Genomic DNA, 24,377 nt, shown 5'->3' on the forward strand with positions numbered 1-24,377 from the left:
AAAAACACTGATACCTCACATGAATTATATCCAACTGAAAATAGTGAAATTAATAGGTTGATTTTAGGCACGTTTAGTACAGAGTTGCATCACTCTTTCAGTTAATCAGTTAGAAACTGAGGACCAGAGACTAGTTGTGAGACTAAATTATAAATTTTAGCCTCTCACCATGTCTGGGCTACTTTTGTTTGTCATTTTGTTGTTTTCTTTAAATTATTTTGGACAAGATACTTTAAACACATGACACTTTCAGACTGCAGCCAGTTGGGATTGGTGCCAGGGCTTATTTACTACGAGTTCATGCTATAATTATACCTGCAGAATGTCAGTTACTTGCTAAAATGAACAAAGTCAATTTTATTTATATAGAACCTTTCAAACACAAAGTTTTGAAAACACTTTGTCTGGATAGCAACAAAAGTTTGCTTCAAAATGAGTTCCTAAACCTTGTGTTTTTTCCACTGCGGTATCTGGTGTATTTTAAATTTGATGATCCCTGAAAGCTATAAAACATGACCATTATCTAATATTAGTTTTCATCCTTAGCTGTTACATACAAAGAGTTCTTTGGATCATCAAAATGTTTTAATGACAAGTACAGTAAATGTTGGACTTTCTTGATCAACCTCCAACTGGCCTCTTTTTTTTTATGATTATTATTTTTTAAGATGGTCCATAATACATAGTCGGTGACAGAAACTGCTACTTTTACTGCCAGTGTAAATAAAGATGTATTTAGTCTTTGGTTGACCACAATATATATAAAAAATAAACTAAAATATATAAATAAAATCAGTCAGTGGTTGTCTTTTTTTCTTTTTCCCAAGTCACAAAGAAATCCCATTATGCCTCACAAGATTAAGAAGTTGGTTCATTATACTGAAATTGCTCATGACAAAATTTGACCAAAATGAAAAGGGAAGCCCCAACGATTCATTGTGCATACAGCACCACAAACAATAAGTGTACCATTGTCAGTTAAAGACAGGAAATTAACACCAAAGCTTTAACATCTGCACAGCTGACATCATGTGTCTAAAAGCAAGCAGTCTCTTTGTTTGTTTTTTTGATGCCTGACAAAATTACTTTAAATTGTGCTGCAACTATGCACAATTGTGCTGCAACTATGCACAATGCATTACTTAATGCAAGCTTTATATTTCAATAAATTATTTTAATAATTCTGGCTGGTTTCCATGTAGTGGCAATGTTTTTCATTTAAGATATGAGTAAAATATATCTTCAGATCAGTCTTCCATGACAAAACTGAAGACTTAAATACTAGAAATAGGTACAAAAATAACCTCTTATTTTTCACACACAATGAAATGTCTTCTTTCATTTTTTTTTTTTTTTTTTTTTTCAACCATTGCAAGGAAGAAGCGGGATGTCTGAGCCTTTGTATGACCAGAATGATCTCATGTCCTTTTCCTATGGTGCAGAAAGAAAGCTTTGTCTTGCTGAGGCTAGGCCTGGTCATCAAGCTTACATGTGACATTCACAAAACACTTCAAGCACAAAAATATAAACCCTCCAAAACTGAGCACTTTGATCTCCTTTACAATCCACACCATTTAGACATAGCATAGTACAATAAAGCCACCGGTACCTACAATGTATACAGCAATGTTTCACTAAGTCATGCCTCAGAAAAAGTTCCCTCTTTTGTCTTGAAGAGCAAATTGATGAAGTATCTAATCTGCAAACAGAAAAGGAATTCTTAACATCTGAAAAATATCTTCCATATTTTTTTAAATTAACATTAAGGTTTTAATACAAATGAGGAATCACCTGGCTACCAAATTTTACAGTTTTTTTCTCAGTTCCTAGAAGAGTTTCAGCATCTCTCAGTTTACTGTTAGGGTTTTCTTGCCTCTTACTTTATTTTGATTCAGCCACTCTGCTCCTATCAGTATTCTGGCTGAAGTAGGGGAAAAAATAAAACAAAACAAAACAAAACACTCTGACAGCTCATGTTACACTCCTGACATGCATTAAACTGGAGACAGACACTGCTGGCAATTAGCGAATGAACATAGTAGAGCCTTCAGCAGCTAAACATCAGGGGAGGCAGAAGGATAGCAGGGGAGGGCAACCAGCAGAGGAGTCTGAGTTGTTCAGTACAGACGCAGTAAATCTGGGCAAACTGTTTTCTCAGTAAGGGCCACAAACTACTGGAATAGCCTTCCTGGTGACTTCAGAGAAAGCACCAGCTATCCAATTTTCAACACTAAACTTAATAAACGGATTACAAGTAATCAAACTTGCATTCATGAATAACAAGCCTACCATATATTTTATTTTACTTGAATATTTTTGTTTAATATCACCAAGAATTTTATTTTATTTAATTTTTTTTATTGTAATGTACTGTGTGTTGTGTTTACCTGCCATAGGAACTACAGATGAAAATTTGCTAACTGGAACATTTTAAATTCTAATTAAAATGTTGATTAATCTGCATTGTCCCTTTTAAATAAACTGAATAAATAAAACCAAATCACTTCTCCAAATGATTACTAATGTAGAGCTATTATCTGCTGGATTTCTTAATAGGTGATTATTAACAAATCAAGTAGTTAATAAAAAAAATGGCATGAATGAAATGAATAACATGTGCACATTACATACATTTGAGTATTAATGCAATTTCATTAGGAGTGTTTTGTAATAAAGTGTTTTCTATAAAGTTGTAATAAACAGGAACTAAAACGATTGTTAAATTAAGTATTTTAATGCAGAAAAAACTAAAACAATGGCTTTGTCTTGGTGCTCATTCCAAGTTGGCACTTTAGAAATAACACACTTAGTGTGTTGTCTGTGTAGATTCTTAGTCATCCAGGTTGTTACCTCTTAATTACATAAAAACAATGCAGTTTTACTACTTTTTGGTTTCTTGAATGCATTTTCCTTTTCATCTAAGATGCTTTTTAGCTGTAACTGGCTGCTGGGGAGTTCCAGGCGTTGAAGCTCTCATGGAGCCACTAGTGCCTTCAAAGTTTATTCTCAAGGTGCAAATGAAAAGAAATCCAGCTGCCATCTCTTTAAGGAAGGATGGTCTGCATCTGTTAGTGGTTTCAGTGTTTAAAGAGCCTTACCACTGAGCTGCATTATATTCCAAACCACAAGAGCTTTGTGAAAAACATGCAAAGCAAGTTTCCCATGCTATTTAAGGATACATTCAGAAACTTTTTTGTTTTTTTTAACTCTATCTGTTCATTTTAATTGTATAAATGCTAATCTAATAAATTACTACAGTGAGTGGTGGTATGACAGCAGAGCAGCAGGGTAGATTAAAGATATGCTAATTGGATCATGTCACAGAAAGTTTAGTTGCTCTTGGCTGTAAAAATTCAAACCTGAATTTGTTCAGTATTCGTTTTAAGATCTGTCATTTTCTTGTGTGAGACAGCTAGAAGGCTACAGATGTGAGGGATGTTCTGGAGTACTACATAATATTTCTCGGGCATGGCATTCCTATGCAGAGATGTAATTGGATTATATTTACTCAACATATGGGTGGAGTTTTGGAGGAAACCATGATTTACTTTCTATAATAACATCATCACTATACTCTGTTCATTGATTAGGCATTTTAACTAAAACTGCAGTCCAATTCATAAAGAAAAAGATAAACTGCAAAGCAGTTAGTAACAAGAACCATGTGTTGTACATCTCGTCACGCCAGCCCCCCTTTCTCCCCCCATTTCCCATCTGTGCCCTTCAGACCTTCACTTCAGTCACCTCCCACTTCCTTCTTCCTTCAGAACCCGTCTGTTTTTGTTTTTGAGCCCGGCTCTTTGCACAGGAAACTGTGTATACATTGGGAGCATTCAGGAAGGCCGAGAGCAGCTTTCCCGTTAGCCCCAAGTATGGGCACATGAAAAAACAAAAAAAAACCTGAATATAAAAAGGTCAGTAATTCCTCAACTGGGAGAGGGAGATAGAAGTCAGCTGTTCTCCTCCTCCTCTAACTTTACCTCCCCTCCCTCTTGCATCGTCTCAGCATTTCAAAAATCTCTGCCCCACCACTTCTAAATGTCCGCCTTTAAACTCAGAATATTAAAAAAAAAAATCTTTCTTAAAGGGAGAAGTGCATAAACATAAAAAGTGATGTTCTCAAGGTGCCTTGCATCTATTAATGCTTGTATGTCTCAGTTACAGAAGAGCCTCTGAAAGGAACACTGTGGAATGAAGGAAAAGAGGAGGAGATAAAAAGAAGCAGAGTGAGACTGGCTGGGGGTAAAAAAACAACAGGAAACCAGCCGATTCTAAAGCTGTTTCTGCAAATCTGCCTAAGATAAAGCAGAGGACTGCCACATCCCAGCAAATGAACACCAACACTATGTCTTTTCTAGGGTCATCGCGTGAAGTAATTACAATCTAAAGAACTTCAAGTTTCAAAAGTGACGTCACTTCTGCTCTCAGCCTCCAACAGTGTGGTTTGTCAGTGTGAGCGGATGCAGACATTTGGGAGCTGTTTGCTGGGATTTCTATGTGGCTGCTTTTTGACCTACCATCTCAATCTTTCTCGAGGTCATATGGATCAGTCGCTGTGCTTTCAAGGAACGTTTTGTTTTAATCATCTGGACTACTAACTGGAGCCACATGAAGAATAAAGGAACAAAGCAGAAGTCTAAAAAAAAAGGGAGTGAAAATGTGTTCGGCTGTGACCTAATAGAGCATCTCCAGAGTTCAGGACAAGATGGTAAAACTTTTTTGTTGGTTTTCTTTCATATCTATAGCTCCTTTACAGGCAGCTCTCATCAAACAATACAATATTTCCTTCAGTGATTACTCGGCTCAGACTCAGAGGGTAACTTTCAGACTGAAGGTTGAGCTCTAGGACTCATTACTTGGATTAAGGCTGGTAAAGCTTAGGTTATACACAGATATTGTGTTTTAAAAAGTTGAACAAAGGACCTTAAGTAAATGAACATCTTTTGGGGAAAGGTTAAATATGTGTGTTATGGGAATATATCTGTTTTACATTTAGTAAAGCCATTCATTCACCCATTGGCTGCATTAAATTGACTTTGGGTGTGGCTCTTACATTTTTTGTGTCAATTTCCTATGTGACCATAGCTCCTATGACAAGGTTTGTGTCTTTACAAACGGCTGGCCGGAACTGCCACTTGTACATGACAGACAATAATGAGACAAGAAAAAAGAAGAACAAACAAAATGCATCATAAAATATTAGGTGGTCAGATATCCTCGAAAAAGTTATGTTTTTTTGTATTCTTTGAAATATATTTATTTAATTATGTAGTAATTTTCTAGCTTCTGACATCTTGTTTTACAGCCATAATCTCAGTTTTCTGGTATGATAAATGGGGATGGGTTAGTAGAAACGGCACATGCAGTAACATATGAATAGCTGTGTTGAGGCTAACTTTATGGGAGACCTGTTAGACTGGGCTCAGTGTAAGGCGGGGCATTCAGTGCAGGAAGTGAGGGAGGAGGTGTGGGTCATACTACTATGTCATGGAAGCGGTAGACATATTGTGCTTTTCGGTTTTCAGTGTAATTTAATGACCACTGACAAACTAAGAGCAACACAAACTTTGGATGAGAACATTTAAGTAGCCATCAAATCAATCCATCTTTCCTTCTCTCTGTCTTTCACCATTTCTTTCTTCTTGTAAAGTCTCACTCACATAAAATAAACTCATACACAATAAGTTGGAGGATTCTCAACTTTAAGTTAAACATTTTCTCATGTTTCCAGTGTAAAAACAAACAGTTAAAAAAAAAAAAACCCTCAGCAGACCCCCATCTGTCTGAGGGGCAGTAATGAAAATACATAAACTTATTGTTAATAAAAGTATTTTCCTTTTCCTTTTAATTGTAAGTTATATAATAAGTATAAAATGTACTGTTGTAGCTGTCAAATTATGTAGCAAACACATGTAAAAGTGATGTACAAGTAAATTTGAATGCTCTGAAAAGCTCCGACTTCAGATAACTTAGTCACAGTGCTGTGACAAACTGATGCTGGTTCTGCATTTCTGTGTATCTGTTATGCCTTAGTACACATCCAGTATCTGGATGTGTATATAACCACTGGAACAAAACAGTCTAGATTAGTATTACAGGCATTTCTTGTACTCCAGAGATACAGTGTGTGATAATTTGACAACAACAGAATAAAATTAAACTTGTAGAATCTTGGCCAGTATTTTTTATGGCTTCAAATTGAAAAACTAAATTAAACATTAAGCCAAATAACATATATTTCAGAAAAATCCTGCTGTAATCTTTGCTGCTACAGATCTCTGTCTGCTATTCTCTGATGCTTCCCATCAAATTTTGTGCTCGAACATCAATGATTAAGATTTTAAAGAAGATTTAAAAGTTAAGAATAAGACACTATGTTGCTAAACAAAGTTATGTTTGCTGGTCAAACTTCAACATTAGCAATACAAGCAAACATTTCTGCAAGATCTGCAGATCAAAAGAAAATATAGAGCTGAAAATTAACAAATGATTTCCCCCATAATCTTTTAGCTGAACTATGTTCTAAGAAGATTATGTGCAAAAACTTTAAAGAAGCATAATTCAGAAAGTAATAATGTTACTGTTAAATATGTAAAAAAAACCTCACAACATGAAAAAAAGATTAGTAAAGCCAATCACAAGCAACAGCATGTAGGAACAAGTTGCATTTGTTGACTCCGTATTAAGATTCACATTCAAATTTAATAATGGAGTGCATGATATATTTGTCTTTTTTATCATTTAGTTCTTTTTTATGATTAGTTTTCACTTAACAAAGCAACAAAACAAATTCCCCTTTGGGATTAATTTTTAGTATCTAGTATTATTGTTAGGAACAAACAAAAAAAAAATCAGTCCAGATTCAAACTATGTTCTGTTAAGAAATCTTCCCTCATTGCAGAAATAAATAGACACTAAGTGACAACCTCAGAACAGTTCATCATGCAGATTTTGACCACAGGCAGGCAATTAAAAATCAAATTATATAAGTAAAAAAGATGAGAATTTAACTAGTAGTTAGTTGCTGTCTGTGGTGAGGAGTAAGAAATAAACTGTTACCAGAAATATTCAAACATTCATTTAAACAAATTCGACATTATTTATGTCAGATAGTTAACTCAATACCAAAACACAAGAATAGAAAGCAGAAAAGTCTACAAAAGACATTTACTTCTGGAATTATCTTCAGTCTGACCTTAAGTCTGTATTCCAAAAATGTATGGGTTCTTTTTTTGTTTTTAAGTTTGTCATAATTTCCACAAAACATCTTTGAACCACTGCTGAAGCATAATTAATTACTCAGTAATGTACAGAGAGGATTAAACTCAGTTTGCCAGAGATTGAAGATGTGGGATACAATTTGATGTTGGCATTATTCTCACTTAAACATGAAGCAATATAAAACAAAACATTATTTTAAGAATTACTTATAGGATTCGTGTTCATGTGAAACCCTTAAAAACACACAGACACACAGTGCAGCCGCTAACAGAACAAACCCAGAATCTCTGTTTCCTCCACATTTGAAATAACTCAGTGGGTTGCTTTTACATTCATGTGTGCATCAAATACAGGAAAACCTTTATCAAAGGAACAGCATGTCAATTCAGTAGTTCAATTTAATTAATTTAAGAAATCATTGCCAGCTGATTGGAATATACGCAGAAACTAGAAAACCAGAAACAAATCTGTTAAGGTTTTTAACAGGCCAAATAGTTGTTTATTAAAGGTGATGCACTGTTGTTAAGAAAGCAGTGTAGGTCAGTGGTAACATTACAAAAAGCAATTTCTATTAGAGGAAATGTCGTAAGTAATACCAGCTACAAGGACTGGGTGTGTCAACTTTCCTCTGAAACAAACAAACCATTTTTAACTTCCTGTCCAAGTCCACCTACAATCACCGGCTCCAAGGAATAAAAAACAGCCATGGTGGAACAAACTACATACCTTGAAGTAAATCTTATGTGCGCTGTTACTGTTCTTCCACCTACAGCTGTTTCTTTCCCCTGCTTTTGTGCAGATGTGCATTGCAAGAGAGCAAAAACAAGTGAAAATAAGTGTACATAAGTGTTACTAACTGTTTATAATTAACACTATTTTTTTTTAACTAAAGTTCCCCAGGTCCTGAAGAAGTGCGCAGAGTTTATTGAGAAGTATGGGATTGTGGACGGGATCTACAGACTGTCAGGGGTCACTTCAAATATCCAGCGTCTCAGGTACTCATGTGTTTCTTGTACAGTGATGTTGATTCTCTAATAAAATCTTTGGATGATGCTATACATGTGCATTGAGTCCCAGAAAGTATTAGCAAATACACAAAGAAAGTTTAAAATCATTGACCTCTGGATGTCTCACTACCATAACTATTGGTGTACATCCTGTGATAAACAAGTCATGCAAATAGGCAAAACCATGTTTTATTCTTAGATTTGTATTGCATGCATTGCTCTGTTTCCCCACAACAACATTAGTCAGATAGATACGCTTCAGTCTGACAAGTCATTCTGCAACTGAAGTTAGCCGAGGTGCTAAACAATCCAAGCATTCAGCTACGTGTGTGTGTGTGTGTTTGTGTGTAGGCAGGAATTCTGCTCTGAGGCGTGCCCTGACCTTACAAAGGAAGTGTACCTCCAGGACATCCACTGTGTGGGTTCCTTATGTAAGCTGTACTTCAGGGAGCTACCCAATCCTCTGCTGACCTACGAACTATACAGCAAATTCACTGTGAGTACACTAACATCTACTACTTTGGTTAGTCAGCAGATTTGTTCTACAGTCATACTTTACAAATTGTAATTAGTGACAGTCAGTGAGTTATATTTGCTTCACATGGTCACTCAGTGTATTTGTGATAGTGCTTTACAAACACGTCATCATTTTTCCGGAGGATAATCTCAGCTTTGAACTGAGCTGTAAGCAAATAACACTGAGCATCACACTTCACCAAAACTTTTATTTCACCCCTAATTAGTCATTAAATTTGGTTGATGGACTGGATGTTTTGATGCAACATATAAATATGAAAACTTCTTGTATTTGGTGACTTTGGCTCTTAAGTTTAAGCTTTTTACAGATGCAACAGTTAAACAAAAGCATTAAAAGATAATCAGATTATAAGGTAAATTTAAAATTTAACTGGCAATCTATGTGGACAAAATTTGGATTGCATGGTCTCTACATTTGGTACTATAGAAAGCCTTCATGGGTGCCCTTTCTGGATGAAATATAGACATGAAAGAGACAGGAGCAGGGGAGAAAGCAGACGGAAATACCAGACCTGGTTCATGCTTTCTGTAGTGTTCTGTGTACCTCGATGGACCATTTGCTTATCTTGGCATTCACACATCTCGAGGAGCCTGTCCCTGGAAATTCCAGGCATCTGGTATTTTTAGAAAATGAAAAAAATAAAACAACAACAATAAATAACTTCCCCTTAATCAGCAAATGAATAAAACGATAACAAATCAAGACCGTTTTTTTTCCCTCCAGTAATAAAATCAGTCTATAATTGGGTTGTGCTTTGTAACATACTTATTTTCATGCAGAGTATGCACAGTACTTTGGACTTTAGTCATGTTAGTTTGGCAGTACAGATGTGTTACGAATGTTAGGCAGCGACCCAGTGTTAGATGTATGGACAAATAAAGAGGACAACTTAGAATTTGCCTCCATACTCCTAATAACAGAGTGTTTTCTAATCCATTATTATAATTATTACAAAAACACCAGGCTCAGATGTTAAATCCTAAATGTGGGCTATTTTTTCTGCTTTATATCCAGGAGGCTGTCTCGGTTCATGGAGATCATGAGAGGCTTTTGCACATTCAGGAGGTCATCAAAGAACTGCCAACTCCTCATTTCAAGTGACCCTCTTTTTCACTCTCTACATGAAAAAACAACTGAAAAGACAAAGAGAACTGGGTCCTTTTTGCTTCACTTGATGAATAATTTAACTTTGTTTGATCTCAGAACTCTGGAGTACCTGACTAAGCACCTGGCCCACCTTGCCACTTTAAGCACACAGACTAACATGCATACACGCAACCTGGCCTTGGTATGGGCTCCAAATCTGTTAAGGTAAGTTTAGTTTAATTTCACAGATGAACCTTGTGTTCCATATGCTTTGATATATCTTGAAAATCTTCATGACTGCAACACTTCTTTTTCTTTTTCCTTAGATCAAAGGATATTGAAGCGTCATCTGGTAATGGAGACATGGCTTTCCAGGAGGTGCGGAAACAGCAGTCAGTGGTTGAGTTTATTCTAAACCACACAGAGCAGATCTTCAGCGGTGCGTCTGTGCAAGTTAAACCCAAAGAAGGTATAATATTCAATGGTGTGAACAAACTGTTTTACTATACTAAAAACATGAACAAATTTACCATTATAGAAACTAACACATCATTCTTCTGCAGGACCAAGTTTGGTGTGTGGGGAGAAGTATGCCACACTCCCAATCAGTGGCCAGGGTGGGCCGATGAAACTGATGAGCCTGGAAGAAGCCCAGGCTCGCTCCTTAAGTCCCAACCATCCTGTGCATAAAGAACGTCAGCGAGAGAACAGCCTGCCTGATACCAGCACTGCCACACTTTATCACACTGTCATAGACATTTCAGACAACAAGTAAGATCTAGGTTCAGTTCAACTATGGTTAACATTTTGAACAATATATATAGTTGAGTAGAGTTTTGAAAGTGATGGTGAGGTTTCCTCAACCCTGAAAGTCTGACAGTGCACATTGAGATAGTACTGAGCTTTATAATCTTTCTCTCTCTCTGTCTGTCTGTAAGGAGAAAATTTTCTGGGAAATCAAAGAAGTGGAAGTCCATCTTCAACCTTGGGAGGTCTGTGGATTCAAAGGGAAAACTGAGCCGCAATGGTAGTGTGTTCATAAGAGCACAGGGGATAGTAGGTAAGTTTATCTGCAAAGTAAAAGGGGCAACACTAAATGTACATGTTGTTACTCCAGTTTAACACAAAGAGTGAGAAGATAAAAAAAAAACTCTGGGAGACAGATGGGAAACATTAGGAAAAGAATCAGAATAAAGATAAAGGAAGGCTAGATAATGGTTGCTAGAAGAGACTCTAGATGACATTTCCAGGAGAACTGAAAAGACTATATGTTTTAACAAGGTCATATTTAGCTTTTTTCTGGTTTTCCTTATCCTTCACCATCTTATGGCCTATTGCTCATTTAAGGACTGCAAAATTGCAAAAGTAAAGCATTATGAACAAAAAGTGACAATAGATTGTTGAACATTGAAACATGTATCAAAAAAATACACCAAAATAAAATTTTGAATCTTAAGATAAATAGTACATGAAATGGGCTTTTTAGCAAGACAACCTCATTACATCCCAACTCAAAGTTGAGCTGATTCCATGGGGCAGGAATAAGAATTAAGAACATTATAATTAACCAAATTCTTGATGGATATTTTTAAATGGGATTCTTTTTGAAGACAAGTTTGTATGAAACTGTCTGAAACCAAAATTGTTCATAGGCAATGAGCTGTTAGATTTCCTCATTACTATAAAATTAAATAGCATTTTTCTGACTTTGTCAAGACATTTGAAGGCTGAAAATGTGATTTCCTACTTTACTAAAGACTTAAAAACATAATTCTTGTTAATTTGTTTTGCAGAAAAGGCAGCTCTTCGGCCATCCAGAAGCATGGAATCCTTGTGTTCCTTACCACCAGGTGGGGCTAAATACTTGTGTGTTTGTTTGCATGGACTAATCAAAGATGCAATTTACTATGCTGTAATTTTGCTAAATATAAACTTAATCTGTAATATATTATGGAATAGTGGCATTACATCAGTTATGGATGCAACACCTCGTGACTTGTTATCACTTGTATAATTTTTATTGCACAGATGATGACAGAGCAGGAAGCAATAGTCCAACTGGTGGACACAGCAGTATTTTTATTCCGGATGTAAAATCCAGAACTCTTGGATCTGACTCTCTCTATGACCTGAGCGAGCATGACCAAACGTGGGAGTTTAAAGGGAAGAAAGCTGGTGGGGCAACAGCTGGCTGGACCTCTGGCATAAACCAAAAGGACTTACCAGGTGCTTCAGCACCACCTCAGAAAACCCTGCCAGAGCAACTTAAGGTGTTCAAAGGCGATGAACTCAGTGGGTACAAGCCCACTTCTCCAAAAAACAGGAGGATGCTGTATTCAGGTTCCTCCCAAAGTTCTTCACGGCCTTCATTCCCAGGAAGCTTCTTCCCACTGGAGTCCTCGCCAAGGCATCAGCGCAGAGCAGTCAATATATCTGAGCCTTTTGCTGTGTCTGTTCCCTTACGTGTGTCAGCTGTTATCAGCTCAAACAGCACACCATGCAGAGGGCACAGCAAGGACAAAGCAGCTGCTCTGAAACCCTGCAAAGAGCCCTCGGAGCAGATCAGGAAAATTGGAAAGAGTAACACTTTCCCCCTACTGGAACCAAAGAAGCAGGAAGGAACAGAAAAGAAAAGCACTGAGGTGCTGACCTCCAGAGTGTCACCACAGGGTGAGACCATCTTCCTTTGTCACATTTAAAAAAAAATCTTCTGCTTTGTGTTTAATTCATGCAAGTGTAATTAGATGTAATGAAACAACATTTTGTTGTTTTTCCAGATACAAAGAAAGAAGTGATGCAAAAAACTCCGGGAGGAAGGAAAATTTCTGAACTGGAAGCACGGTCCTGGGCACATGCAAGACAAAGCAAAGTTACAGCGCCATCTTCTGGGGAAGACCAGCAAAATCAGCCCACATATATCCAACCGGTAAATAAATTAATCCAGAAGTTGTCAATGAGGCTGAAACCTTGGTTTATATGAAATTAATTATGAACTAAAATGCCTTATTGCCAAGTATGTTTACACATGGAAGACATTTTTCTTGGTACTTGAAGCTTGTAGTATGTGTGTAAAATAGCAAGATAAATACAAGAAGAAGTTGCTTCTGTTTCCTCACACCTCTGCCACTTTCAAGAATCTCCAAGTCAAAACACTCTAATTTAAAGCTTAAATTAACTTTACTGTATTTTAAATTTGAAGACACTTTCTCATAAATTTAATGTGGATTTTGTATTTTATTTAGTTTAATTCTTGTTGTTAATGTCTGTCTTTCATCATTTTTCAGGATGGAGAATCTGGAAGAGAAATGCGGTCTCATCTACATCAAGAACTGAAGATAACTGAGCCCGAAATCAGTGTGCTACACGGGACTTTTAAACCAGTTTTTGCCTCAATGAGCACTTGTGGGAACCTTAAGTTAACAATGGATGTTAAGTCAAAGAGAAGTCGCAGCTCTCCATCGCTGTCTTTGCTGGGTAAGGAGCAGTCACCTAATACTGCTCTGAGTGAGCGTGTAATTGCCACCAGATCTGACCCCAAAAAGAAACAACCCTCAGAATCAGACCTTTTGTTATGTCTCCACAAAAACTTTGATGTTATTTCTGGTGGAAACGCTCAAAACGACTGGCCTGCTGACATGTTGAATGACACAGAGAAGCCACTACAGCGAAAAATGACGCCCTCAAATATAGAAGAACCAGTTTGCAGCAAACAGTGCCAGCTTCCTTTTAAGGAAACCAGTTTGGATCATATTATAAATCCTTTAATAATAGAGGATGTTCCACAGGTCACCAGTTTCTCAAGTTCAAACAATGTAGGCATCAAATCACAGAAACCTGAAATTCCTCAAGAGGATGACAAAATCTCACATGATGGAGCAAAGATGGATGCCAGACAGAGGCCCTCAGTGTGTTTAGAGCAGAAACGCAACACCCTGGAGCTCTCAGTCCTTGATGATGAAGAGGTCTATGGGGGAAACGCAGAAGAACTGGACTTGGTTGAGCCCTGGGAGGATCTTAGCTTAACCAAGCAGTGGGTTACCAGTCCTCTGCATTCACCTGATGTGGAAGAATTATTTAATCAGCTGTCACCCTTTAGTTCAAACGGAGAATCTCTGAGCTCAGAGGTTGGAAAGCTTTCATTCCCTTCAGCTGACAGTACCAAACAATCCCTCATGAAGAGCACTGAACTATTCTCAGGAAACTTTCCTCAGAGTGTCAACAGTAACCCAGAAACAAAGTGGGGATATATGCCGACCAAACCTACACGACTGAGTTTGAACAACAGCTCAACACAATCTCAAACGGCAAAGTGCAGCACAACAAAACAGAAGAATACAGTGTCATCTCAGAGATTTTACAGACAGATGTCTTATGAAGCTGCTGGGTCAGAGAAAAGAGAGAATTATTCATCCAAGCACAGGCCCTATTCTCTTAACTTAGACCTGGGGCATCGATGCATAAGAGATATTTCTAATCAGCAAAATTGTAACTCATTAGAATTTATCTCCCCTCACAGAGGATCATTAGCCTCATCTGGAACTGTAGACAAAGGGCACTCTGAGTTGGATCTCTTCCTGAATGATCGGCAGGCTCCTCTTCGCCGAAACTCTGCCCCAGTCAGCGTGTCATCAGTGCGGACGGCCTTCATGATAAAAACATGCCAAGCCAAAGCTGTGCCGGTCATCCCTCCAAAGGTGCAGTACAGTCAGATACCTCAATCCAAACAGGAGAATGATTTTAAGGTGGTGAAGGAAGAAAAGGAATGTCCTAAAATGAGTGTGGACCCAAGCAATGCTGCCCCTCCTTCCACAATGTCAGATCCAAAGGAGGAGCTAGAAAATAAAGAGCCTGGTCTCAAATACCAGAAACATGCAAATGTTGAGAAATCATCTGAATCTGGGAAGACCACATCCACTCCAGAACTTCCTGTCATAACCAGGAGACACATTCCCAATTTGGAAGTGTTTGTAGATTGTCCCAGACCCAACAGAGGGAACTTGTTGCAAAGACCATCCTTTAGAAACAGGCAGAGACCCCAGAGCCTTATCCTGCTCAGCCCACCTTTCCCCATAATGGACTATCCACCTTCAGGGGACGATGGAAAGTTCCTTTCATCCATCAAGAGCCTAAATGACACATCAGCAGTGAATGTCTTTTCTAAAGAGATAGCAGAGAATTTTAGGACGCCTGAGGGGATCGCTCTTCAGAACAAAATGACTATTCCAAAAAGTGGACAGAGACTGGAAACATCAACCAGCTGCTTCTACCAGCCTCAGAGGAGGTCGATGATTTTTGACAGCAGGAGCCACAGACAGATTGAGTGACTGCAAGAGCACTCAGTGTCTGTGAGCGTACGTTGTTAACAGAACACATGAGGAATCTGAAGGGTAGATATAGATGTTGATTTAGTTTCCGGTGATTAAATAATTTCTTGAGTGATTATTAAGCATTATTTCTAATAAAATAATTAAAAACCAGGAAGAAGGAGCCAAGATGTATATAAGACTGAGATCTGGGGAAGCGACTAAGGATTTTTTTTTTCTTCAATTATTAATTTTTTTACTGTTTTTCCTTGATTTTCTGTTGATTTATTTGCTTTCAATCGAATATTCATTAAATTATCTCCAGATAATCCCCCATGGCAAGTTACAGTAAATCTGAGATGTGCAAAATTTACCCCATCACATATATCTGTGGTATAGTCACAGTGGATCATGATGTTAGATATGAGCTTTTTAGTCAAATTTGATTACTTACCAATTAGGAATAAGAAAGCATTTACAATATAAGAATCAGGTTTTCACCTTGGCAACAGTTGATTGACAGAAATCTTAAAGCAAATCTTAAAGAAAATTATGGACTAAAGATAGTGCAAATATAAACTGTAGGTCCTTTCTTCTCCCTCTCTGTCCCCATATCCTAATCAAAACCTTTATCATGTTGTCCACTGCGTAGTTCATTGTACCTAAAAATGTTGAATCCAGAAAAATCAGTTCCCTGTTATTTGTTAAAGCCGATGAAATAATTTTTTTTCACCAGAAACTACCTGCCTCTCATCTGGAATTTGAACAAATTTCTGCTTAGGCCCAGCAAAGACTTCATAACAATATTTTCCTGTCTTATATAAATGTGTTTGCTGTCACTTCTACAAGAATCAGAAGTTATCTTAAACAAAGAAGCCCATCCTGTGTCGGTCAGTGATGTGGCAGCTTGAGATTATGGCCTTTTCAGATATTTGGTCCTCCATAACTATGAATGGAGAGATGTAAAGTGAAAAATCTGAACCAAAATGCTGATGTTAGAACAGTTTAATAGTTTAACAGCCTTAAAATTGAGTTTATTTATTCCTGTAATGATTTACATATATTATGTTTATTTGATGTCTTATATTGGTTTGTAGAGGCTGGCTCTGTGGTAAGGTGATGCCAATGTGATTTTCCTTAAATAATATTAAAATGAAAATTCCTATTTTAAATTAAAATATATCAGCTTAATTAAGCTTATTTACCCAGAGAAGGGCTTTAATTCCAACATATCTTGATTTTCTGTAATTATTGTGCATTTTGTGGCAGTTTTTTTTAAGTGGCTTTTCATTTACATAAGATAAAAAATGGCATTTGATGATTTAATATTATCAAAAGTGAAACTGGAGCTGCTTATCAGACAGTAAACTGGAGTTTGACTTTGTGCATGCTGACTGTATTCATTGTGTTTACACCTTGATGGTGCTTGAAAGTCAAAGTCAGATTATGCCATGTCCAATTTTCTTCTCTCTTTATCTTATCCCCTATTTGTATGCTACTATTGGGAGGGGACCTATAAACGCAACAGTTTGAATGTTACAGTGTATTTAAGACACCTTGGACATGATTGATGTGACAGTGGTTTTATACTGACGTTTAGATGTTCTGGATGAATGAGTAAAAAGTCGGATGGAAAATGTTGCGTTTTTTTTTTTTTTTTTGTAACTTCTGTATACTTGTTGATTCTGAAAATGATTTAACTGAATGTTACTGAGTGTATTCATAGGAAAATTTTCTGAATTAAGAATATTGAGATCACAGTTTTGCCTTAATTGTCAGATGGTGGCGTCTGAAATAATGTACATAAGATGCTTGATCAGTTTTGCTACAAGTTATGAGAATAATAAAAAAAATCTGAAATATCATTTAACTCAATAGATGTGCTGAGTTGTAACTTATTATAACATCCAACTCAGGAAGAGTTTTGTTTGGCATTGGCATTTGACAAACCCATTACTTAAGGTTTGTGTCCACCTTGTGTGTGTCCACCTTGATGGTATACACACACTTGTCATAACTGATAGTAATCCATAAGACAATGGACACAAATTCCATGGTAACATTTGGCTTGCTCGGATTTCTCTGACCTGTTTTATCACTTCAGAAAGATTGCACAATACCTAGCAGAACTCTGGCTGGACTTTTCATGGTAAAATTGGTAGGTTCAATCAAATTTGCTGTCCTGCTGAGATGAATTTGACTTTTCAACAAAGTTAGCATATCTCTAACAGATCATCAGATGACTTTCAGCTGCTTTGTTTGGTAATTAGGTCAGATCTTTGGGAGAGTTATTCCCAAAGTATCAAATTAGCCAGACCCAGTTTTAACTGCAGCGAATGGTTTATGGTTTATTGTAGAATTAATATGTCTTCTGCTGTGTGCAATCTAGAAGTTCCACTGGTGGTTAAAAAAACCTGGAGCAGGATGGTAACACAACCATACTTTAGAGTTACTGAAATTTATTTAATTTTATCCGTCAAGGCATTTTGTCTGGTATGTCTTGATTGTGAACGAATACCTTTTTAATTATTTTAGTTCATGGCAATGTAAAACTCACATGCTTGACAGTAATATGAGTGTTGTAGTTCCATGGATTTTTTACCAGATTGTGTAAGCCAGTTTCTCCTCAGGTAATGGTGACTCCTAAACACTTGTACTGGTCTAAAAGTTTTTAAGCTGATGACTTGGTATTTAGTATTTTTTTTAAATGACTTCAAGAAACAATCCTGATTTAGTTAAAGAACTTATTTTTCAGATGTATGCTGAATCTCTTGGACTTTCTTATTATACTGTGTGTTGGTAAAAACTAGAATTAGTGTATTCAGACTTCAAGCCACATCCAAATGCATTTTAAGGGAAACAACATCTTGATTTGGGCTTGAATTTGTTAAAACTGTACTGGTAAATAAGAACCCACTGAGATTATGCCATCGAGCATTGACTTTACTGTTTATTGCCATGTTTTGGATGAGTTAAGCAAACTTCACATTTGTTTATAGTCTTTAAATAGTACAAATAATTCATTTTATCAGTTTACCCCTTGACATTTCTCAGAGCCTTTCTGTACTGAAATCTTTACCTCAATACTTACATGAAGTTTTTGAGCTTTAACACTTAAGCACAAAATCACAAGTTCTACATATTCAAAGATGTTTTCTAAATAAAGTCTTAGTGAGGTCTGGTTAGTCCATCCATACCTTAACTGCAGTACTAATGAGAAGTTTCACCACTGACAGGATGTAAACATTTCTATTTTTCATTAAGGTTCTAAAAAAAATCCTAACATTTCCCCTCCTCATTCACAAAGCACCTCACTGGAAGCGGCATGTTAAGATTGTGGTGCTGCTGCCTGCCTGAATGAGGAGTATTAAGGGGCCCCCAAGATTGATGGGGCCCTTAATCGAATGTGATTCCAGACCACGTTGCATGTGTGCTTGTTTGTTCCTATCAGCCATACTTTGCTTTAACAGAAAAAGCACTGTGAGCCACTGTCTCAGTTTAAATGTTCTTTCAAACTCTGTTTTGTAAATCCCGTGTGTTTCACTGCCAGGTTGATCATCTCACGGTGTTTGCCACCAGATGACGCTCCTGCTCCATATTACACCTTCTAGGCGCCACTGAGCTGTGGAACATATATAGACCTGTTTACACTGGTTTGTGCCTCGGGCCTACAAAGTTTATTGGCTACTAAACAAAGAACCGTCAGCAGCCCCCACTCCATCTCCTGATGAAATTACTGCATAATCCTAATCCTCCAGTATATTGTGAACGTTTTTACTAGAACGAATGGCTTGTGTGTTCATGTGTGTGTAAACAGACAACTTGCACGCTCCTATTTTTTCCCCTTTCTTTTCAGAAAACTTGCTCCCAAAGAGTTCAGCCACAGAATATTGGTCATATATATATGACACAAGTACTGATGTTCAAATGTTAACTGAACATAACCAAAAGCTGATATATACAACTGTAACAGATTGTTTTCCTCTTTAAACTAGACATTGGACACAAATCATGACCGGCTTCTAATGTGGCTTCCACCAAACATCTTAATACGCTGATATCTGGTACGGTCTTGTTCCCCGTTTGTGTAATAGGCAAAGTCCATTATTCATAGGATACTTATACATTAAATGGATACAGGTGAGTCTATCAAACAGTTTTAAAAAGTGCACCGGAGTTTTTTCCCCTCCCAAAATATCACAAATAGGCAGACTAAGCAAAAGCCTCCTTCAGAGGCATTTACTTTGCACCAGCGGCGGCTCCTGCAAGAATCTCTTCCATGTCTGCGCAGTTCATTATTTCCAGACCTTTGACACTGCTTGTGTATGGGCCGAGATTTAAAAAGGCGTATTCTCAGCACGCTGAAAAAGGCAAGCAGGGCACGGTGCGCGCGTTGAATATTCAATTAGAGATGGGGGGACTGATGGAAAGTGAAGCTGCGTGCCAGTCCTTCATCTAACACTACTGATTAGCTGTTAAACAGATTATATACAGCTGAGTGGGTTCAAATGTTGCAGCAGAAAACAGCCGGAGTTCAAGGCAATGACGAGCTGTTTCCGTCTTTGCAGCCGTTTCAACACACGTTGTCTTCAACAAGAGATTTATAATGAGACGTGTTGCTGTTTTTTTTGTTTGTTTGTTTTGTTTTGTTTTTATTGTAACAACAGTAATTTTATAAGAAAAAAAATAGTTTCCAATCCACTGATGCAAGTCGAGCTGGTAACATGAAACTAAAATGCAGATAGACTTGTGTTTTAAAGCGCAATGTGGATGGAACATTTCGCTGCATTCCTGATGTTTTGGAAAGACATAAAACTTTTTGCCATTTTAATACCACACAAACACGCTCTCACCTTTGTACTTACAGCAGTAAACCTCTTCAGGCAGATTTACAAAGGAAAAACAGCATAAAAACTAACACAATAATAATGTTAATAATAATAAAACACTACATACAAAAGCATAGAAAGATGAATCTGCGTTTCCCCCTTAAAGCTAAAAAATCAAGTTGTAAATAGTCTATACAATAACTCAGTATTCTACATTTCCAGGCTTGATTGGAAGTCAGGGGGAGCTCACTTTTGTCAGGGGGAGCTCACATTTGTCCTTTAAAATTGAATAAACAAATACATTTAAAACGCATTTAGCTGTTTAAAAGTTTACTAACTGATCTGTAAACTTATTATGTCAACTAGTTAAGTTTAAGCACACATTTGTATAAAGTTGGATAGCTTAAAAGTAGTTGAATGTGCAATGCCACACCAAGCCACGCGGGTCCAAAAGAGCTCTCATTGAGAAGCCACGTGTCCGTTTCCAAAGCCTCTCCAACTTAACCACCTCCTTTGTACGACTAACCCACATCGGCAGCGTCCCTCCACATAAAGGGATTTGCAATTTCAAGATATTTCAGCTTAAATGTTTTTGACAGTTCCCTCGCTTTTACCTCGGCTTGGTTATTTTAACTGTGCCAAATGGGTCACCTTGGGTTGCTGTCTGCGCGCAAAGGGCTTTTGCGCGCATTCAGTCTGAATTTTTTCCAACTTTCCTTGACGGGGAAACCAGCTGCTGGTCGTGAAAAGACGGCTTATTAATTGTCCTTTGTCATGCAGAATTGCTTGATTTCTAAAGAAACGTACAAAGGCTCTTTTTCAGGATTCAAGTATTTTGTTTCGTGCGTATTTTCAAACCATCGAATCAGCTGCAGCGCCGCGCCGTCTACCAGACTCTCAGGTACTGACTGCCTGCTCCCTTTGTCCCCTTTTAATGCTGTTGTAAATCGTGCAGACTGATTTGTTACAAGCTGTTCTTTTAATCTGATAGATAAGAGACATGTCAAAGAAAAGCCGTAAATAAAAAATTAGCCAGAATAAAGACAAGGGCGAGTCTGCTAGATGGGCGCCTGTTGACTCAAGCGGCTCTCCAGCGTCAGGGGAGCCCTCTCCTCAGCTCCGTCAAGGTTACGTCCACAATTCCCTTTTCTTCTTTTTAAAAAGACACCGTAGTCCTTTTTGCTTCAATGAATTGATCGGCACAAAATTAAGAATAAATAAATTGAGCATTTGGAGCACCGAGGGTATAAGCTCCCCCAGGGCGCATACCCCCAGGCTATTGAATGGATAAAGGGCGCTTTACAGAGGACGTTGTGAGCAAAATGGGGCTCTATGGTGCAATTAACAAAATGGTCTAATCCCATATCTTAACAAATGCAAATATTAGAGTTTTGTTAAAATGTTTAAGTGAACAATTAAATGAAAGTTTACTAGTGAAACTTCACATCCAAAAAAGACACAACGATGCAGATTATGTTCTCTACGCAGTTTAGAAACAGATTTCCCTCTCTAAAAAAGTTTAGAAATGTGTTCATAGTGGGGTAAATATCATTTAAAGTCCATTCAACATAATAAATATAATTTTGGCAGTTAAAGCTCCTGTCAGAGAGCAGCTGTAGCGGTGCGTAAAATAGTCGAGAAGAACCAAGTCTGATACGCAGAAGTCCAGCCATGGCTATTTAGAATATGTCCATTTCAACCATTGATGTGTTTTTAACTGAATATAAAGATACATATAAGCTGCTTAAAAAATCTACTTAAACACAAATGAGGATTTTGTTTCCCAAAAAACAATCCTGTTTATGTTTGATGGTGCTGCATGCTATTAAACTTGCCACATTTTATTTAAATTTTAAGTTTTTAACATATAAAGTAATTACATACTTATAAGTAATTTTGTGTTTTGTTATTTCAAATATAATTCTGGCCTAGCTGGAGATGTTTGCTTGAGCGCTAAAAATGCACCTGCAACTCATAAAGCTGACAATAAACTGCTGCGTTCATAATAGGAACAATCTGGGTCATGGGCACCAAATTGTATTCTTTCCTCATTTATTTTCATGTTAGATTTATATCTTAAGATATGCACCGTCCTGACGCACTATTATACACTCACAGAGATTATTAACTCGGTCGCACGAGACAGATCATTTCAGCCGGGATGAAACATGAAAAGAGCTCCAAAGGACCAGGACAGGCAGCGATATCTGGGTTGAGTGTCCCTAGGGGAAAGCACACAAGAGGACTACATAATAATGCTTTTATCACTTCGGCCTGACAAAATTTATTAAGTGTTTAGTCTACCCGTTAAGTCCATATAATTTAACGTGCTTCTAAGATACAAGAGGACATTTTGGTTGTCTGTTGAAAGACGGGGGCGTGTGGAAATTTAAAAAAGATAATAAAAAAATTCCAAAACAGTTATTAACACCTAATTTGTTTACCTTTAATATCTTTTCATGATCTGAACACATCGTTCGTAGAGCAGTTTATGTTTCTCGAGAAACAATTTTAAAACTTCTTTATCTTAATTTGCCCTCATTGTGTCTGTAAAGCGCAATAATGCACGGGATACCCGCGCGCTTCCAATGTAGCCGAAGCCAGCGACAGTTTAATAGGACTACTCCATATTACCATTTTTGAGCACATACCACACATGTCTGAAATAATATAGCTAACTGTCCTCTTACTAGTCATATATATATATATATATATGTAAAGTGCGCAAAATTCACATATATTTCACAAAACCACGTAGTCTAAGCCTCAGAAATATTTTTATTTAAGTATCAACATTTTTAAATAAATAAATACTTTTCAATTACACCCAAGATATAATTTCAGAGCGGTCTCAGTCACGTGACAGTGGTGGAATTTTCTCTCATTTTGCCGTATTTTAAGGCAACTCCAACCACAAAGCATGTATCTAACCAGTACTCACTAAATGTGGTACAAAATGCTGTCTTCCCCAAAATACTAATAAACAATGTTGCTATTGTTTTTTGGTTTTGTCTTTACAAATATGCCTACCATATGCATTTGATTGGCAACAACAATTGACTGTTTTCAGAAAAAAACTACATACAAAACGTACAACATGTATACATCTATACAATTATTCAGGGAGGGCAGAACCCTGGTTAAATATTATCTGTATATGTACAATCGACTGAAAATGAGTGAAACAGTCTTTCTTTCTTTCTTGGCTGTATTGCAAGCACAATGTTTCAGAGAACAGTTCAGAGGGGAGTTCATGGGGAAACGGACAGGTCCACATCCTCCTTTTCGGACGAGGAGGGAGATATGGGAATATCATCGTCCTCTTCTTCCGAGCATCTCGTGGCTGACAGAGACGAGCATTTGCAGTTATGGGATCCAGTCCTTTGGCCGCTGCTCTTTCCCTCTTTTTTGTGTTTCACTCTGCGGTTCTGGAACCAGATTTTCACCTGCTTCTCAGACAAGTTCAGGTACGTGGCTATCTCGATGCGCCTCAGTCTAGAGAGGTACATGTTGGAGGTGAACTCTCGCTCCAGCTCCAAAAGTTGTGTGCTGGTGAAGGCGGTGCGCATGCGCTTGCTGCTCTGAAGTTTACCGTTGCTGTTGTCTGTAAAAAGTAATAAAAACGGTCAGTAACAGCAACTTTAGGGACGCACAAGAAATATGTGTTTGCTCTTCACAGTGAAACCTGAAAACAATCTTACTCACCGATGGAGATGCAGTGGAACTGCCGCGGGTCTGAAACTGAGTACGCAGCTTGGTATATCCCAGGTCCGTGACTGAGGTTGACGCTGTTGGATGAAGAGTGTTGCCTTGAGAGAGTGGAGTGGCAGTACTGTGAAGTGAAGGGAGGAAAAGTTGCTTTGAGAAGTGGCAGTGTCGGCGGTGACGGGTGGAGCTGGGAAGCTGCCATGCACAGCGGACAGAAGCACAGTAACCCGGCTTTCCTGGAGTGGCATGAGCCCGGCAGCCCGTGCGGGTGGTGCGGCGAATGCACAGCGTACGGGAACAAGGGTGTGCTACTCTCATTTCCCTTGTCGTTCGTCTCCCTTAAAATCAAGGAATCCACAAGAAAAGACCTCGGCATAGTTGCAAACTTGTTGCTCAGCGTGGTGCGTCGTTGGTTGCGTCAGCGTGCTCTCTTCGGGACGGTGGACAGCGAAGTGGTGCTGAAGGCGCACAGACTCTCCTTAAATAGCTGCAGTGGACTCGGTTCGGCCATGTGACGGTTACGCTGCAAGCGGCCAAGAGCTCTCAATAGGGTTTTGTGCCTTTCTCTCGGCATTCCCACTGCACGCTTCCCCATTATTTCACTTGTTAACTAAATGAACTGCATAATGTAGTCTATTCTTGTCAGCCCCACCCACGCCGCAAGAAGCGGCACTGCCCATTCTCC

The 24,377-nt window shown here is 37.9% G+C and overlaps 2 protein-coding genes across 3 annotated transcripts; one reads left to right on the plus strand and one right to left on the minus strand.

The window, feature by feature from the left end:
- The first annotated feature begins 4,290 nt into the window (after window positions 1-4,290).
- Window positions 4,291-17,891, plus strand: arhgap31 (Rho GTPase activating protein 31). 2 transcript variants are annotated; one of them, XM_042009055.1, is made up of 12 exons: window positions 4,291-4,708; window positions 8,114-8,216; window positions 8,580-8,724; window positions 9,781-9,863; window positions 9,970-10,077; window positions 10,179-10,321; window positions 10,416-10,623; window positions 10,791-10,912; window positions 11,646-11,702; window positions 11,881-12,522; window positions 12,618-12,778; window positions 13,137-17,891. In XM_042009055.1, exons 1-12 carry the CDS (start codon window positions 4,609-4,611, stop codon window positions 15,174-15,176), a joined length of 3,912 nt encoding a protein of 1,303 aa, XP_041864989.1. In that variant the 5' UTR covers window positions 4,291-4,608; the 3' UTR covers window positions 15,177-17,891. The 2 variants fall into 2 exon arrangements, with proteins under 2 accessions (XP_041864989.1, XP_041864990.1); XM_042009056.1 differs by having other exon boundaries at window positions 12,630-12,778.
- A 4,874-nt stretch (window positions 17,892-22,765) lies between these two features.
- On the minus strand, window positions 22,766-24,166 carry gsx1 (GS homeobox 1). The gene is made up of 2 exons (XM_042008632.1): window positions 23,690-24,166; window positions 22,766-23,588 (listed from the first exon to the last, which is right to left on the minus strand). Exons 1-2 carry the CDS (start codon window positions 24,066-24,068, stop codon window positions 23,236-23,238), a joined length of 732 nt encoding a protein of 243 aa, XP_041864566.1. The 5' UTR covers window positions 24,069-24,166; the 3' UTR covers window positions 22,766-23,235.
- Window positions 24,167-24,377: the final 211 nt, after the last annotated feature.

Source organism: Melanotaenia boesemani, chromosome 15, assembly GCF_017639745.1.
Source record: "Melanotaenia boesemani isolate fMelBoe1 chromosome 15, fMelBoe1.pri, whole genome shotgun sequence".
NCBI classification, from domain to species: Eukaryota; Metazoa; Chordata; class Actinopteri; order Atheriniformes; family Melanotaeniidae; genus Melanotaenia; species Melanotaenia boesemani.

What these genes read in the sequence shown, in the direction of transcription:
- arhgap31 (XM_042009055.1), top strand. Translation starts at nt 4,609, where the DNA reads ATGAAGAATAAAGGAACAAAGCAGAAGTCTAAAAAAAAAGGGAGTGAA. An exon ending in TCAAATATCCAGCGTCTCAG is followed by an intron (nt 8,217 to 8,579) that starts GTACTCATGTGT and finishes GTTTGTGTGTAG; the next exon opens with GCAGGAATTCTGCTCTGAGG. An exon ending in AACTATACAGCAAATTCACT is followed by an intron (nt 8,725 to 9,780) that starts GTGAGTACACTA and finishes CTTTATATCCAG; the next exon opens with GAGGCTGTCTCGGTTCATGG.
- gsx1 (XM_042008632.1), bottom strand. Translation starts at nt 24,068, where the DNA reads ATGCCGAGGTCTTTTCTTGTGGATTCCTTGATTTTAAGGGAGACGAAC. An exon ending in GTTCCACTGCATCTCCATCG is followed by an intron (nt 23,589 to 23,689) that starts GTGAGTAAGATT and finishes TACTTTTTACAG; the next exon opens with ACAACAGCAACGGTAAACTT.